This window comes from Ambystoma mexicanum, chromosome 6q (assembly GCF_040938575.1).
Source record: "Ambystoma mexicanum isolate Mex_15411 chromosome 6q, UKY_AmexF1_1, whole genome shotgun sequence".
Taxonomy (NCBI): Eukaryota; Metazoa; Chordata; class Amphibia; order Caudata; family Ambystomatidae; genus Ambystoma; species Ambystoma mexicanum.
The window spans coordinates 443,071,190-443,089,863 of record NC_090937.1 but is presented as its reverse complement, the minus strand read 5'-3'; the positions used below and the strand labels follow the sequence as shown (position 1 = coordinate 443,089,863).

The 18,674-nt window shown below is 41.3% G+C and overlaps 1 protein-coding gene across 1 annotated transcript in view; it reads right to left on the bottom strand.

Annotated features, from left to right (window-relative positions):
- Positions 1 to 18,674, bottom strand: part of LOC138516091 (RNA exonuclease 1 homolog) — a 2,454,886-nt gene that overhangs the window by 822,657 nt on the left and 1,613,555 nt on the right. The window contains exon 10 of the mRNA XM_069630920.1: positions 13,472 to 13,585. Within this exon, the coding sequence (XP_069487021.1) occupies positions 13,472 to 13,585 (114 nt within the window). The remainder of the gene's footprint in view (positions 1 to 13,471; positions 13,586 to 18,674) is intronic.

The window sequence follows — 18,674 nt, the reverse complement described above, 5'->3', positions numbered from 1 at the left end:
GACCCTGCCTTACAGCTTGTTACACCCTGCTGCCTACAGCCCTAGCCCTTTGGGCTCCCTGCCTTGTTGCTTGCTCCACCCTGCAGCGGATCACGCTCTGCTGCCTTCCAGTCTCCGCCCTTGCCCTGCCGGGCTCTCCACCCTGCAGCGGATCACGCTCTGCTGCCTTCCAGTCTCCGCCCTTGCCCTGCCGGGCTCTCCACCCTGCAGCGGATCACGCTCTGCTGCCTTCCAGTCTCCGCCCTTGCCCTGCCGGGCTCTCCACCCTGCAGCGGATCACGCTCTGCTGCCTTCCAGTCTCCGCCCTTGCCCTGCTGGGCTCTCCACCCTGCAGCGGATCACGCTCTGCTGCCTTCCAGTCTTCGCCCTTGCCCTGCCGGGCTCTCCACATTACAGCGGTTCACGCTCTGCTGCCTTCCAGCCTTCGCCCTTGCCCTGCCGGGCTCTCCACATTACAGCGGATCACGCTCTGCTGCCTTCCAGCCTTCGCCCTTGCCCTGCCGGGCTCTCCACATTACAGCGGATCACGCTCTGCTGTCTTCCAGTCTTCGCCCTTGCCCTACCGGGCTCTCCACATTGCAGCGTATCACGCTCAGCTGCTTTCCAGCCTTAGCCCTTGTCCTCAGGGCTCCCTGCTCTGCAGCCTCCTCTCTCCGGCTGCCTTTGCCCTTGACCTCTGGGCTCCCCGCTTGCAGCCTATCTCACACCGGCTGCCTTAGCCCTTGTCCTCAGGGCTCCCTGCTCTGCAGCCTGCCTCTCTCCGGCTGCCGTAGCCCTTTTCCTCTGATATTTCTACCTTACCGTCCCACTCTTGTGGGCTTTCTCCTTGCCTTCCTGCTCCTCTGAGCGCTCCACCTACCTTTCTGTCCTCTGTTATTCATATCCTGTTACTCGACTTTCCCTTCCTATCCTTCTGCTAGTTTGCTATCATCTCCTTTCCTGGATTTGTCTGTTGTATCTACTCTTGTACTGTTTGTAGACCCTTTGTACAGAGCTTGTCTGCTGGTTCCCATCAGGCAACCTCTGCCCCTTCCCTTGTCTTGTTTCTATATCACAGACACCCATAGCTGCTGTTCCAAGTTATGAGCAAACAGCGTGGGACTCTGTTATAGCAAACTGTGCAGAAGGCTAGAGTATTTCCAAGGTTCGTGGAATACTCTTTTCCTATTCTGCATACACCCCAAGAGGGTATTCACTCTATACCTTTTCCCTTGCTACTCTTCCCTGCTCTTCACTCCCTTTCCTTTCCACGGTGTGTGTTCCTATCTGTCCACTTTATTTCAACACCCAAACTTGTCTGGGTGTCTTGTGCCACTCGTATTGGAGTGCCATCCTTGACAATAGTAAGCGTGACAATGGGTGGGAGAATAGGAGTAACTTTCAGTGTAGATGGAGACAGATATTACGACGAGAGAATAGCGATAGGTGAGGAAGTAGAGTAGGAGGAAGGAAAGAGGATAAGACAACAGCAGAGGTAGCAACAGTAAGGAGTGAAGTTGAGAAGAGGAGAAATCAGATCAAAGGTTGGAGGTGGAGTGAGAGATCGCTGGGAAAGAAGTATGTTAGGAGGAGGGTATCTTGGGGCATAGTGCAGGGAAGGGAAGGGTCAGGCGGGACTGTGTGTGCAAGATGAACAGTTGGGCCAAGGAGGAAGGAGGAACCATCCCATAACATCCCTAGAACACTAAGCGGGACTAGGAGAGGGAGAGTAAAAAAAGAGCCCTAGGGAGTCAGGTAGCCAACGCCTCAGGGAAGCCACACAGTCTAAAAAAGAAAAACAGAGACAGTAAGGGTCACCTGGCGCTAGCTACTAACCTCCGGTTACGCATACCTGGGTTAGAGAGGTGGGGAAGGCCAGGATAAGCCGAGATAGGCCGGGAAGGTCCAAGCACCAATTCCCCAAGAACACCCTCGGCCTTGAGAAATACCAGAGGCACCCTGGCGCGAGTGATTGTTCAGTCCCAATAAACACCCTTTGTATTTACCATTCGTGTCAGTCATTTGTGGCGGGCCTCGCTGTCTCAATAACATATGGCATACATAAACACATAATATATATTATAGAGTTATGGCGCTTCCATTATCTGCCTAGTCCACAAAGGTAACAGAGGCACAGAACTGGTACAAGGTAAGTGAGCAGGGGAAAATACACTGGCAGCAGATAGAGGGGAAGAGCTTGAGGACATGTGCAGTCAAACTACGGGAGTTTTTGTATAGAAACAAAAGCACAGTAATTTCTGTGGAGTTTTGCATTCCATTGAAATGTTTCACTCTCTTTCCAGTGACAGTGAAACCATTTACTTTAATACATTTATATAGCGTGGCCACTGACCCGGAGGCTTAAGGGCGCTAGACATCGAGGACAGAATACAGACACTCGGGAGCCGCACAAACACCAAATATTAGCAGAGTTAACAACCAGAGATGTGTTTAATTCAACAGAAGCGTTTTTAATCCCTTTTTGAAGACCATGGTGGAGGTAATTTCTCTCAGGTTGTGGGGCAAACCGTTCCAGGATGCTGGTGCTACAGCATAAAAGGCTCCAGTTCTCACCTGTGATAGCCTGCAGGCAGGAACCTTTAGTAGTTAGCGATTCTTAGATCTTAAGATTGTAATGACTGGTTTTTAATACCAGTTCAGTGTTAAGGTATGTTGGCTCTGCATTTTTCAGACAATTATGTGTAATCACCATAAGACGGAACTGAATCCTCTCCCTTATTGGTAACCAATGTAAATCCCTCCTCGCATCTGAGATATGATCCCTTCTGCTATGATCAACAATAATTCTGACTGCATTACTTGGAGTCTGTTCATCTCACAGTTGGGTAAACCAGTCAGTAGGCTGCTACAGTATTCTAATCTCGATCCCATGAGGGCACGAGCCAAGGTTTCTCGACTTGTTCTAGACAGAAAGGGACGCGTGTGGGACAAGAGTTTGATGTAATAGGCTGCAGAGGCGACTAGACGGTTAACCTGTGACTTCATATTCAATTTACACTCCAGAAACACCCCTAGTGTTGGAAACTTCTTTTTAACAACAACCAAATAAAATTCTCAATAATGATGTACTGTACTAACTGATATATTCACAAACACCCTTTAGTTGGAGGAAGCCCTTGAAGTTATGGTTGTTCAGTAATTCGGGGCCAATTTGTAAAAACAAGGATTGACAAATCCAATAGCTATGATTTGTAAATGCAAAGTTTAAGATTATTGTGAGGGGTCAGAAATGTGAGGCGGACAATTTTGTGAAGGTTTTTCATAAGATGTCATTTTATTAACTTAAAAGGGTTTGATTAACGCCTCACTGTCCCTACCCTAAAGAGAATTTCCCTGCCTCTCAAAATAACTAAAGGCAACAAAAAGAATATGTCCCTCACACTTGTACATACAAAAAACATATAAAGGAAATGTATAGCAATTGGAGAGAACACAAGGTACAGCAATATAGATGTATCCAGGTCTGAGGAAGCCAAGAAAGAGGAGGATGAAATAAATAGTTGGGTATGGATAGCAAAACTCTAAATGTGCCATCGAAGAGTTAATGCAGAGACCAACGTAATAAGGTTGTGCTTGCCACATGGAACACAAGAGGGTTTGCGCTTCTCCTCACGTCTCTACAGGAAATCCTAGCAACGGCCAACATATTATGTCTACAGGAAACATGGTTAGCTCGAACTCCATGCGTGGAGGGATTTGACATCGCCATAAATCCAGCAATTATTAAATCTAAGGGCCGCCCAATGTCGGGCCAATTGATCCTCGTCAAGCGAAGCAGTGGGCTACGCATTATGTCATCCCAGATCATCTCACCACATCTCCAGTTGGTATGTCTCGAAGCAGTGAAACCCTCGGAGCCTACATCAGAAATACTTTATGTGCTAAATGTGTATTGGAGTACAACTTGAGCAACCCACCAAAAATTTGAGGACGATCTGCTAGATTCTATAATACAGGACACAAATGCTCAAGTTATATTGTGTGGTGATTTTAAAATGAAGCGGATAGAAGTGGAGCGAGGGAAATTAGAAGGGAAACTGCAAGGAGAGGATGAAAAGCGAAAGATGGCTCGAGGAAAATGTCGAACAGAAATTTGGCAATGATGAACGGATCTATAATGGGAGACATTCCACCAAAAGCGACTTGGGAAAGAGGCCCTCAAAAATCTATAATAGATTATATTTTTGTATCTGACGTAGTGACACAGGAAATATTGCTGTTTAAAGTTACTCAGACCAAGAAAAGCTACCATAATGTAGTCACTATCGAGTGGAAGCGGAAAAAAACACAACAACGAAAGATGTGGCACCAACAAATTACTGTAGAACCTGGACTCAACAGACTGAGATAAAGAAATAATGATATGTTAGCAATAACTGAAATCTTGAGTGCAAAAAATGAGCAAAGTCAGATGGAATCAATTGAATATCACCTCTTGTTTGAAGCTTACAAAACAAAGAGGAAAAATGCCCAGAATAAATCTACTTACCAGAGGCATAAGAACGACCCTCAAGTTGCACAAAAAAAAACGAGATCTTAGAAAAGAACTAAGAAGAATCCACGTATCTATAGATCCTGATTGCAAATGTGGGATAAGAAAAGCAAAAACAGTTTTAATAACTGGTGCAAAGCGCACAGAGCAGCACTCTAACCAAGACGCAGAGATAATGCTGTATGCATTGAATCAAAGAACCTCAAGAGGCTTCAGGACGATAATAAATGAGCTAGAGAATCCAGAGAATGCAGTCCTAATGAACATGAGGAACGAAAAAGACTGGGAAAAACACTATACGCACCTATTCAAAAAAATCAACTTGTCCAACTTTGCACAAAAAAAAACACCCTTCGGAACTTACCATCGATCGAGAAGACATTCGAGCATGTATCCAAAAAAATAGCTCATGTAGAGCAGCTGGGCCTGATGGCCTTTCAATTGCTGACCTGAAAAACAATATCGATGAGTGGACTGAATTTTCTGATACATTATTTCAAAACATAATTAAAGGACGTATTCCATCAACCTGTAAATCTGGGATTCTAGTCCTGATATTTAAAAAAGGTATCCGCACCAATCAAGTGAATTATCGACCAACAGCCCTTCTGGATGTTGTGGGGAAAGTTTGCTGCTCAACAAATTGACAAATTGGATAAGAAGACAGAAGATCTTTGACGTGCGACAGTCTGGGTTCGTTAAAGGAGTAGGCTGTAGTCTAAATCTCCTCATACTAAACCTGCTGAAAATAGATGCAATCAAAACAGGGCAAAAAGTCTATTTAGCATTTATAGACATGGCTAACGCATTCGATGGTGTTGACTGTGAAACACTGTGGACAAAACTCAAAGAAAGAGGATGTGCAGTCAGTCTGATTCAAGCAATCAAAGAGTTGTACTCTGAAACTCATATTCAAGTGCGTCTGGATAGATTGGGAAACTTAACAGACCCCATACCAACAGAAAGGGGTGTGAAGCAAGGATGCCCCCCTTGGGGAAACTCTCTTAAATGTCTATATATCCCAAGTTGGCCTTGCTTTGGAGAGTGTTGTGTCATTTCCACCTATGGTGAATGGAATTCACATAAATCACATCCTGTATGCTGATGATATGGTGATTCAGGATCTTACACCCATTGGCCTACAAAGGAAATTGACCGCATTAAAAACCTTAATTGAAAATCTGGGGCTAGACATTAACGTAGCGAAATCTGAAATTCTGGTGTTAGAAAACAAAAGGGGTAGGCAACTGAAGAGAAATAGGTCAGGTTGGGCTGTGGGATCAAAGAAACTGAAGAAAGTGCCATACACGCGATACCTAGGAACAACAGTGACCTCCAGTATAAATGACGAACCAATGAAGAAAAAACTACTAAGCAACTGCAAACAATTAACATCTCAAGGAATAATACTGCAAATAAAATATGGAAAATGTTACCCGAGCAAGGTGAGTCCCACACTAACCTACGGAGCCGAAAACATGTTTGGCTGTGATTCAAAGATCTGGGCAAGTTGTGAGGGCTCCTTCTTGAAGCAAATTCTACAGATCCCCCAAAGCTGTCCTACTGCCTGCATACTATATGAAGTGGGTGTCTCTACTCTGAATGTAAGATTAATTTGGAACAAGCTAACAATATTCAGAAAGAGAAATGAAGAAGCAGACGTACCACCCTTTGAGATGCTGATTGAGCGGAAAGTGCAAAGAAAAACTGCCCTAACGGAATGGAGACAGCAATGCAAATACATCTTGCTCCAGCTGGGCACCGATGAACACACACTATGAATTAACCACAATGCAGTAAAAAAAAAGTTGCTGTAAATTGACTGGATCGAAACTGGAGAAAAAAGAGCAAATCACTGTTGTATGAAAAATGCACCAGGCGAAGCAAAAAAGCTGAACACTCTCCCGAAATACAGGATTATTTCACTGTGAAAACATCTAAGGCGGCTTTATATGAAATTTCGATTAAATCTTTTCGAAACAAAGGAAATTCTAAGACATAGACGATTGATCCAGTCAGGAAATACAAGGTCCAGATTCTGCTTAAAGGAGGATGAAAATGTAAAACATTTAGTCCTCTTTTGTCATGCCCTAAGAGATTTACGAGGAAAATTCCTGGGGAAAGAATTAGATAAATGCTTGACTTACAACGATGATGATTAGTGGAAGCAAATGCATAACAGCGAATGTAAATGACTAACGCTGGCACTTATGAGGTTCCTAGAACAGTTGCAAAAGATGTTGGAGTCGGTGTCTGCCGTCCATTAATGAAAGTGAATTTAAATAGCAGCAAATGAAATTTAGTGCTAATAATGCTGATCCCCTTTTTTTGTTCCAGCTTTTTACATTTTATCTTTAAAGAATGATTGGAAATATGTATAGAATTAGTTTATATTGTGATTTATTGTTGAGTTTTATATTTCAAAAGTTTGTATAAACTATGTGAAATAAAAATAAATTGCAATTCAAAGAATAACAAAACCATAGTTATATCAAACATACTCAATAACTGTTTCTCCTTTTGACCTGGGTAATGTACCCTTCCCCAGATTCAAAGAAGGAATTTTGTATTCACAGTTCCAAATAGGAGCGTTTTTTAACAGTGCTGGAAAACAATGTTCTTCTTGCTCCAACAAGTCTCTCAATGTGTCTTCCCAATAGTTCCAACAGAAATAACAAATCTGCATTTTCTACTGATAACAAAACGTTCACCACAACTCCTTCATAACTAAAATACTTCCACAGTTACTTAATGGCAATAGAAATAGTTTGTCAGGGTGATGCAACCATGATTCACAATATAAGGTAGTGGCTTTACCACTCCTTCATAGTTTTTAACCACAGCACAGTATGTTTATATCTTCCAGCTGGTCTGCTCACCTACCAGGTCTAACACTACAAGGTCCCTTGCCCTGTTATACTCGCCTGTCAGGATCATAAACATCTAACTCTACTGCAAGTACTTCTGTGGCAAAGTTAGTCTTTTGACTTGCAGCAACTTCATAGAGCAACATTTCTTCTATAAACATGAACCACAATGATGCTGTTTATGCCGCTTACGTTGCAGACTATGCTTCCCTCCGCCTCAGAGCTGGCTACCAGGAGGGCCGCTCTTCTGCTACAACAGTCAACAAAATCAATAAAGTAAAATCAATAACTTTAGACTGGGCTACTTTAGCTGGATGAACACAAAACACATTGATGTTGCTGATTTAACCCTTGGGATTGCCAGCTGTGATGCAGATTGTTCTTCAAAATGCGCAAATAAGAATCACAATTAAAAGAAAAGGAATTTCCAAGGATAACATCGAAGAAGGTCCTCAAACTACAACCTCCGCCCCTGGAAATCATGAATGGCATTGGTTAGCAGGGGCTTTAAACATACTAAATAACCAATAATGCCAGGAGCTTGAACCCCCTATGGAGTGCTGTTTAGCTTCCTGGAACACACAAGGGTTTATACATCTGTTTAATACAATCTGGCTAGACAATCTCCATATCGTGTGTTTACAGGAGACATGGTTAAGCGAGCTGCCGGTAACCTCGGAGTTTGAGATTGCAATAAATCCGGCTATAAAATCAAAACATGGGACGCCCTATGTCAGGGTTGCTGACGATGGTGAGAAGAGCATCGGGATGGCGTATTATAAATTCTGTCAACCACTCTCCCTATATTCAGGAGACGTTCATTGAAAGAGCTGGTGCACATGAGCATACTCAAGACAGGATTTTAATACTGAACTTGTATTGGAACCATCTTCGAGCAGGAAAGACGGATTTCAATGACCAAATAATGGGATTAATTGATCTTCAGGTGGAATCCTTAGGTTGGTCGAAGATAATTCTTTGTGGAGATCTAAACATCAACCTACTTAAGCAAGCAAAATCAGACCTAGGCATACTGGCACAAGCATGGTTAATCGAAATGGGTCTACGAAATTTCCAGATGTTGAATGGAAGCACTTGTGGTGACATACCACCCGTTCCCACATGGCACCGTGCGGATTCATCATCTATTATAGACTACATGTTTGTGTCTGAAGCTCTACACCCTAGGATACATTCGCTGAAGATCTGTGAAAAAGCAAACAGTGATCATGATGTGTTACTCATGAAATTTGGAACAACTGAATCTGCTCAAAGGCCAAAGTGGTCACACAAATTCCAGGTCGAATCAAGCAGAGTTTGTTTAAGATTGGATGAGAGTGAAGTTAACGCTGTGATGATCCAGTATTGTCAATTGAGTGCAGATCTTGAATACGATCAATTACTGACACAATTCAAAACAATAAAGGTAGGCCTAAAAAACCCTAACATGGTTCGGGCTCATCATTTCGATCTCGAGATCCTTATTCAAAAACGAAGGATGCGTGCTGCACTTAGGAGAGCGCAGTCCCTAGATGCTGCCGCTCGAAAACTGGAAAAAAAGGCGGTGAAACAAAAATATAAGAACTGGTTGAAGATGCATAAACATGCCTTAGTGCACAACGATGCAGAGCAGATGCTAGCTACATTGAAGAATAAAAACTCGAGGGACTTCTGGAGTCTCATTAACAACTTTCAAGCTCCTCAAATTGCATTGCATTGCAGTCTTGCATGGTCTCGGAAACCTCTTGGATAGCCCATTTTGAAGCCCTTTACAAAGCAAAGGCTCAAGGAATTGTCCCATTGGAAACATCTTCGAAACCGTGGGACCTGACTTTTCCGAGAGAAGACATTGTGTCAATAATCAAGAATGCAAAAAACTCTGGAACACCAGGCCCTGATGGCCTTACCAACTTTACTATTAAACAGCATCCTGAGCTATGGGCATCTATATGCGTAGCCCTATTTGATAGAATAAGTGCCATAGGACACCAAAATCCTGGAAATCTGCTGTCATTGTCCCTATATTTAAGAAGGGAGACAGAACATGCCCAAAAAATTATCGCCCAGTTGCACTATTGGACGTTCTGGGGAAAATGTATGCCACAATGTTGCAGCAAAAACTGGTGGCATGGGCAGTCGAGTCTAATCATGTAGACAAAAGCCAATCTGGATTTGTAAAACAAGTAAGCTGCTCACTAAATCTGCTACTTTTGAACCTGATGAAAATGGAGGTGATAAAGTCGAACACGAAGGTCTATTTGGCCTTCATTGACTTTTCATGTGCATTTGATACCATCGACAGGCCAATTTTGTGGTCAAAACTACAAAGTTGGGGAGGTCCGGTTGATTTAGTAGCAGCAATCCGGGATCTCCACTCTGAAACTTCAATAAAAATCTGTTTGGATCGTTCTGGAAATCTAACGGCACCAATCAAAACCTATAAAGGGGTAAAACAAGGCTGTCCCCTAGCTGCTGCTATATTCAGCTTATTTATATCGGACATGGGTTTATCGAACGAATCAGTAAGTTCTTTTCCACCAAAAGTAGCTAAGTCACAGCTAAGATGGCTGTTATATGCCGATGACTTGGTCCTGATGGACCTAACACCTGTTGGCCTCCAGAGGAAACTGAATGCGGTTGACCAATATGTTGCAACTAACTATTTGGTTATAAACACAAAAAAATGTGAAATCCTGGTATTAAAGAACCTGAACAGCCAGGGAGGGAAAAAATCGAAACAACTGAGATGGTTCCTAGGTCAGGATTCCATTCAGATAGCCCAGAGCGTAAAATACCTCGGCATGTTAATAAATTCATCAGTCAACGATGGGCCATGGATTACTGAAACCAAAAGGAAATGCAAGCAATTGGCAAGTCAAGCTGTCATTATGCAAAAGAAATTTGGGAAATTCTCAATAAAACCAGTGATAGCTTTTTACCAGCAAAAAATAATCCCAGTCTTATTATATGGTGCTGAAAATGCTTTGGGTTGTACCCATGAAACATGGGCATCGCTGGAGAACTGTTTCTGGTCTAAGGTATTGGCTCTCCCAAGGGGAATTCTGACAGCATGTGTGAGATATGAACTGTCGCTCATATCGCTCCATGCTAGGGTATGCTGGACCCTGGTGAGCTTGTTTTGCAAAACTCGCCATTGCGAGCAAATACCGCAATTCGACATCTTTCACAATCTGACACCAACAAATAACAGCATGGTGTCACTGTGGTCTAAGAGATGCGAAGAGATTCTGAGTGAACATGGAATCAGTTTGGACATGCTTCATAATGACCCGAACGCCGCCAAACTAAAAATCTGGCGTGCGGATTGGGATCGAACTTGTACACAACGAGCTGCAACAAAAATGATGAGTGAGGCGCCACTCGAAACTCGGGCATTTAATTCTCCACAACGCTACATTGAGTTGTTTCCAGATACTCAGGCACGAAGAGTGTTCATGATGCTGCGTCTAAACATATTTAAAACCAAAGAACGGTTGGCCTCATGGAAATGTAATAAAATCACAAATCCATTGTGTAGACTATGCACTAAAGACAAGGAAACCCTTAAACATTTGGTGCTATTTTGCACGACACTTCGATCAGAAAGGACAATCCATCTGGGCCCTTGGGGCCTAAATCACCCCTCCCTTTGTGCCGACGATTGGTGGGCCAATATGTTTCAAGGATCGGACATGAAATTGATACTATCATTGACTCGTTTTTTAATGATAATTGAAAATCGTTTGAATTTATCGTTGGTTGATGAGTAATGAGGATAGTGATTAGACCGCACGGAAGAGCAAATGGGAGGGGTATTTCTAAAGGACTGTGTTTCTTTGATGTGTTGTGTTTTGTTTGTAAATATTTTAAAGGTTTGTGATAAACTGATAAAATTAAATAAAAAAAAGATTGTTCTTCTTAACTGCCATATTTGGGTTGGGGCAATATTGCTTGCTGTAAAGGTCTTTTCCTATTAATTTCTTTTGGCTTTGGCAATGGTGGTTTTCATCTTCAGAATTACAATTGCCCCCAATGTTATTATTCTGCCACCTTAGCTGATCAGCCTTATTTTGGTATGTAAGGTTATACCCAATACTCCACTTCTGCCTCTTAACATTAATTCTGTATTCAAAATTACAAGTACGGTCCAGCGTGCGATCAGGGGCGTTCCGGGGTCACATTCAACTACTCACTGGGCGCTGGATAAACGTCCACTCGCTCCACTGCCTTTTTGCCTTCTGCTGTCTCTGCTTCCGGCTCCCAGGTAAGTCGCTCTCTGTAGTCTGCGCTGGTCAGGCAAAGAGCGGTGCTCGCCTGCCACTGGAGCACACTTCACTTTGGGGAAAGAATTCAAAATTGACGCTTCACGCCGCGTAGCCTCTGGACATGAGATCTCAAGCGGGAAATATTTCACTAACAATGCATCCCAACACACAATCTCTGCAGATAGAATGCTTGAGGGCAGTGACCCTCCCAAAACTGGCATCTGTATTCCAGTACGCAGTGGCTCCGGCGTGCTGCTGCCCCACAATCTCAGTTGCAGCTGAGACAGAGTCACGAACAGTACTCCACCATCTGCACCTGCCACTACTACTGCTAATGCAACAACTGCAACAGCGACAACTTATGGCCTGTACCTGAGGGGGCTCTTTATACTCCTTAGTCCCTTCTCAGGTGTGGGCCATTGAAATCATTAGACTGTGCCTTGCAGTCCAATGCCTCCAGATCCCCCTTCCCCATCCTAGTACTTTGGGCATTGTTTGACTTGAAGTCTCCAATGTTACAATTGGCTTATTTTCCCTTTCTACAATTGGCTTATTTTCCCTTTCTATCACTTTTATATGAATTTGCTTCTATCCTTAAACATGTTTTCAGGAGGACCTTTAAAATGAGTCAGTGATTGTTTTGAAATTAAAGGAGTGCTTGTTTATTAAAACCTGAGATAGACATGTACTGACATTCACATTTAATTTCCTCTTGTGGATCACAGGAGCTATTCTAAATAAAAATAACTATGAGGGGCAGTTTTGTGTCTAATAAATGACTGATTAATACAAGCCTCACCACTCCCAGGGTGAATAACTTTAGAACAAGAAATCTCACTCTGACCAGCCATAACACAATCTGGCATCACTGATACTTCCTTCAAGGGAGACGAATACCGCCTCTCAACAATAGGAGTCCCCCTACTCCCTTTGGGCCCTCCTCTTCCCATGTTATCCTCCCAGCTAATACCACCCCCAGGGTTAGGATCAGGTGTGGCGGCCTTCCCCTGGCCACCTGGGAGGAGATTTTAGGTAGGGTCATTTTGAGGACTCTGCAGGATTCATCACATTATTTTCATAAAGCACCTATAGGAAAAAAGGCGTATTCTCTACATTTGAAAAGTCAGCTCTATTGACTTTGCCAAAACTTGTTTGCATTTGGCAAGGATAATATATAAATATTAGGTTGTCATGGGCACTATAGAAGAAAATAAACGTGAATGGAGGAGATGTACCAGACACCACTAAGGGACCTACTGGGAGTGTTAGTAGATGTGCCCAAATCCAGTCTTACACTCATTGGGCTGTCGATACTGCTAGACAAGCGGCAGGTTGTGCTTTGAAATGACATGGACACACTTAAGCAAATAAACTTGCTACAGGGATAGTCCGGCAGAATATAGCTTAGAGGATCAAAATCTAAGAACTACATTCTGAACCCTGATGCCCCACCCCTCGCCAGTGTCAAATAGGCCTAAAACACAAGACCATGATGAATTATAATGTGGTCCACATTACATTTCTTGCCTTTCTTGCCACAAAAAGGCATGAAGGGGTTTAGGATTGTTACGGTGGCCTTACACATTGCTCTGTGATTGTGTTTAGTATGATTGAAGCCTTCTTTGGTTTGGTGCTTTTTTTTTTAAACTATGAAATTAATTCTATAATTTGTTATATAATTTATTAAACGAAAGATAAAAACAAGAAACCTGAACGTTTACTGAATCCTCACCCAAATACCTCAGATTTCTGGAGGAGATGCCATACCCCATAGTGCACAACTTGCACATTTATAACTAGGACCCCACCTTAAGTAAGAATTTAAATGTTTTGTAGCGCATACTTACCTCTGTGCCTGAGCACTTTACCAGAGTGGTAATTGCACTCTTCTTTACGCACATGCTTCCCTTCAGATGTGACCGCATACATTTCTCCACATCGACAACATACTCTGCGGAGCGCTTAAAACAAAAACAGGAAATTTCAATTACATAATGATAAATTACATCTCAAAATTCTACCAGACATCCCTTACTCAATGTTTCAAACACGCTTCCTGTAGTTAATGTACTAGGAAACAAAACGTTTAACTTGCACTTTAAAATTAATGTGAAAGACATAAAAGAATAACTGTGGGACAATATAAAGTGGAGTGTTTGGAACACTGATACCTGCAGTCCATAGATTGCAATTTAGCCCAACAACCGCATTATGCAAGAGATTAATGAAGTCAGAAACCAGACCTGGCTGGTCGCCATCAGAACCACCAAGATAATAAATTAGTCTCAGTGCCTGAACTTGTGGATGGATGCACTGAACACATGAACTAGAATAAAAGCCTGAACAAGTGATAATTAGGGGATTTATCAGTTAATTAATGTGGTGAAATTGCCTACATCCAGGAGGAACACAATTTGAGAAATTAAATATACTAATTATGGGTGCAGTTCCCATGCATGCTTTTCCTCAAGAAATCAGATTAGGGATACTGCAATTTCCTGGTTTATGCCTGGAACGTGTTGTCTTGGCAATGTTATATTGTGTGAAAACCCCAAGTTCCAAAGAATTTGCATAGAGAAGACTGAGGAACGTGATCCTTATTTGTAAACATAGAACATGGTGGATCAGTTGGCTGTTTGGATGAAAAGAGACGACTCCCCAAGGAATAGCAGGATGTTGAAGAACTAGCTTGATTCACTTCAACTCAAAGCTAATGTGCTAGACCTATGCTTTGTAAACCAAACATCATGAGTAGAGAGGTCTTGTGTGGGCTCCAATTCAACCTCATGGCTGCAAACCTGTCACCACAACCTCTTGAAAAGGACATGACAGAGGCTGAACTTCAGACTGACCGGCTGACTCCCATCTGAAATATCTGTATATCCTTCTGAAATGCCATGTATTCATTTATTGTTTTAGCTGAATTTCATCAACTTTACAATATAATTTTACAAAATTAAAAAAATGCAAATATTATTATTTATATTATATTATTTTTTATTTATCAAAAACAATTTGAAAAATAAAAAATAACGTAATATAATCAAAACATAAATCAACTTTTTCTTAGTTACACACATTTTCTGTACAATTCACTACTTATTACTTGACTAAACCTATATTTAACAAGTTTTTAACTTGAATAAAAGTTCTGCTTCTAAGTCACACTTTATATTTATCCATCTTTTTGAAATAAGTAAACTTTAAAAAAATCAAGATTTTAGACTTTAATTCAAAATGAACACCTACAGAATACTTAAACAATTCTTAGTTTAATTTGTATGCGCTTAGTAAGCCAGTGGTACCTATTCTCACTGAAGTTAATGTTCCACCAAAAATGATTCACCCTAAAAGGTCAGGAGTCATTTGTTCATAGTCTTTTTAATAGTTTTTTCAAATATAATGCATGAGATTGTTTTAATAGTTCACAGGCAACTAACAAATGACGTGAAGTTTCTATCTAACCTGAAATTTTGCAAAATTGGCGCACATTTTCTTGTTGAGCAATTATTTTGCGCCTTGCCTGTATATCTTTTGTAGGCCATATGTTAAATCTCAGGCGCAAAAAATCTGCTCTGTGTGATGGAGATGAGCATTTGCTCAAATGTGATTCAGGAACATTAAATCCTTTATGTTGGAAAGGGTTGTTTCTAAAATCTTGGTACTTCTGGCATTCATTTCTAGTCCTAATCTAATCAAACTGGAAAAGTTTAGTCTTCATTCCAGTAGGAATTTCTACTAGTACCCCGAGTGAAATATCAATTTCTGCAAGTGCATGGATGACTGCTGATTTCCATTTTCGGATTAGTACATCTTGTGTGGAAAACATATTTTGAAAGAGTGCTTATTAGCATATTAGATTCAGACGCTACAAGGCACTTTCTAACTAGAGCAATCAATTGACACACATATCTTGCATATAGGGATATAAGACCCAATTCACGTCAAGGCCATACGATAGGTACACACTTCGGAAGCTTAAGAATATGCCGCCAAAAATTCCCTTCAAACCTTTGCCACATTCAGAGAGAATTGCTTTAGTTTCTGATCCATACAGCAATACAGGAATATCTTTTTGTTGATAATACGTAAAGGCCTTGAGTGATCGAAAATGTACCATACTTTGCTTGGATTAGAATTGCTTGTGAAATGGACGTAGTCATTTTCTTTTCCAAAGTCAACAAATAAGCTTCACCATTATTCTGATCACAAATTACAACGCCCAACTAGATATATTGATGGACAAGCTCCAATTGTACATTGTGGAGAAAACATATTAGTGTTTTCTTCTGCCTTTTTTTTTTTTTACAGTTATAAGCCATCACTTTGGTTTTCTCAAGATTAATCAAAGTTTTTTGCACATAAATTGACGAGGCATTTAATAACCTTTTTAAACCCTGAGGAGTCTTCGACATCACGACTAAATCATTAGCATAAAGTAGAGCTGGATTTAGAAGGCAATTTTGGGGCATCAGTGATGACATCTCTAAAGCCCTGTCCCACGTCAGAAATAAAAAAATTAAAGAGCCGAGGCAAGGATAGATCCTTGCCTCAACCCTCTGCAAGTGGCAATTAATGCAGTCAAGTCACCCTCCAGCATCAATCTGGCCTGTACTTTAGTATTCGTGTATAAAGCCTCTATCAATGTAATAATGTAAGTAGGACATTTGGCAAGCTGTAATTTGTCCAAAAGAAGCTCTATAGGCACCAAATCAAATGCTGCCCGTAGGTCAACAACTGCAAAATACAGCGGTTGTTTTGTGGCTGCTGAACAGGAAACAATCGATTTAATAGTGAACAAATTAATAGACGTTCCAAGACCTGCAACAAAACCAGTCTGGTACGGGTAACGCGTATGATGTTCAATGGCCCACCTATTAAAGTCTCTAAGAATAAAACGAGAAAGAATCTTGCCCGGTGCATCAAGAAGAGCTATCGGTCTGTAATTAAAAGGACAAGACCGATCGCCCCTCTTGAAAATGGGAACAATGACAGACCGTAGTATCTGGGATGACATTGGTAACCAGTATATGGGCAAAGATGTTGTAAAGAATAGTCGCCTATTGATTTGGGTGTTTGAACATCCAATTATTCAGCCCATCTGGGCCTGGTGCCCGTGAGCTGCTCGACTTTAAGATGTAATGCAATATGTCCTCCTCTGAAATCTCTAATTGTGACTTTAGTTGTTCTTGTCATGACACTGGCGAGTAATGCCAGGAGGTCGAAAATACATATTGGAGTAGTATGATATCCATTGGTTTTTCGATACTCTTAATTTGTACTGGTGTCTGTCTAACGTGATCGGCTATGTTAAACAAGCACCATATTTGAGCTGAGCTTTTATTCTCTATGGCCCCTAACATAGCTACACCATCACATTGGTACAGATAAGCTATTTTTGATTCCAACCAATTTCTGTATTTACATTGCAATGATTTTATAGTTCTAAATCACTCAGATAATGGAAAGAGGACAGCTAATTATTTTTGCTTTCGCAGGACACTTTTCTGCTTCTGAACTTCACGATCAAAATTGTGTTTGTTCTTATGATCACAACTAATAGTTGTAGGAGCATGGATTTTAAAAAGCTGCAAGGCAGACGTGTATGGTTCCCCTGAAATTATAGTGTTCGCATTAACAGAGAAATACTCTTGTGAAAGGTTGCCATTCAAAAGTCAATGAATCCACACTCCATCGGAACCGAGTTCTTGAGTTATTAACAACAAGTTGCCCATTATAAATATTAAGGATTTTTTGGCCAACAGATGACTCACAAAACCACTGCAATGTAACATTTCATGATCACTATGACACTGCTTGATAACCTCAATTTTTACAGCTTTCTTGAAGGTATATTGATCCACATAAATCATAGATTCACTTTTTGCTCTACGCCGTGTGCTTTGCAGTGGAATGTGACCCGGCAAAGAGCCATTTAGCATTATCAATTGCCTTTCTGCCATTAGTGAATTCCACTTTTTGCAGGTAGGATTAGCTGTTCGTTTCTGGGAAGACAGACACTGTAAATTCAGGTCACCAGTTAAAATGGTGTGGGTGATATCTGGCTCTTGCATTGCTAAATCTAGCAAATGTTTAAGATTTAAAAAAAATGTGGTATCAGATATTGCGGCAGGATTTCTATAAATGTTAAAAAGGGCAATTACACCTTCAGGGTACGCTATTTTAACTATCTGTAGGTATATCGCGCTCTGAAACACTTGTGTACGAGCGCGATAGAAATAAAATATCAATATCAATATAGGTTTGGGGCTTCCCATGGATCTATTTCAAACCCTGAGCTAATCTTAACCGCTACCATGAAGCCAGATGAAGGTCGGCCTTTCCAAACTGCTTTGGCTGGATGTAAAACAATGTAGTGGTTATTCCATACAGATTTTTCAGTCAACCAGGTTTCCTGAAAAGCTGTAATATCAAAAGGAATCAATCGACTTTGCACTGGGGCACAGTAAAGGGGAAAAACCACACGTAGTTCAGCTCGTCAGCGTAACTAAGTTATGACAATTCTTTGAAGACAGTTATGTCTGTCCTCTTTGACCATTAGAGGACGACAGTGGATTGTCATTATACGTGGGCATGAAAGTTTTATTTTGAGTATAGAGGTTACATTTTCTCATGGGTCTTATAATTTCTGTGTTTTAAAATGTTCAACTATGTTACCCTCATTAAAGACTGTGGGATCTTGGGCTAAGACAAAACCAAGAGCACAAAGCTCAATTTTGGCCTGCCAGATGTTTCTTATGACGCCTGAGTGAATCTACAATCTCACCACAATCAAATCCATAACATTCAGAAATTCTATTTGCTCAATATCAACTCAGGTTTCATCTTCCAATGACAATTTCTGCAAAAATTGCTATGACACTTGTTCTGCTAAGATCATAGGCATGATACGGCGAGGGACGACATTTCAATATCAATCGATGAAATTGATTTGAGCTGTTTAAAGATTTACAATATTGATGTTTGAGTCTATCACTCTCACTCGTCAGATTAAATTGATTAGCAATAGAATGCTGACTTACGTGAGTA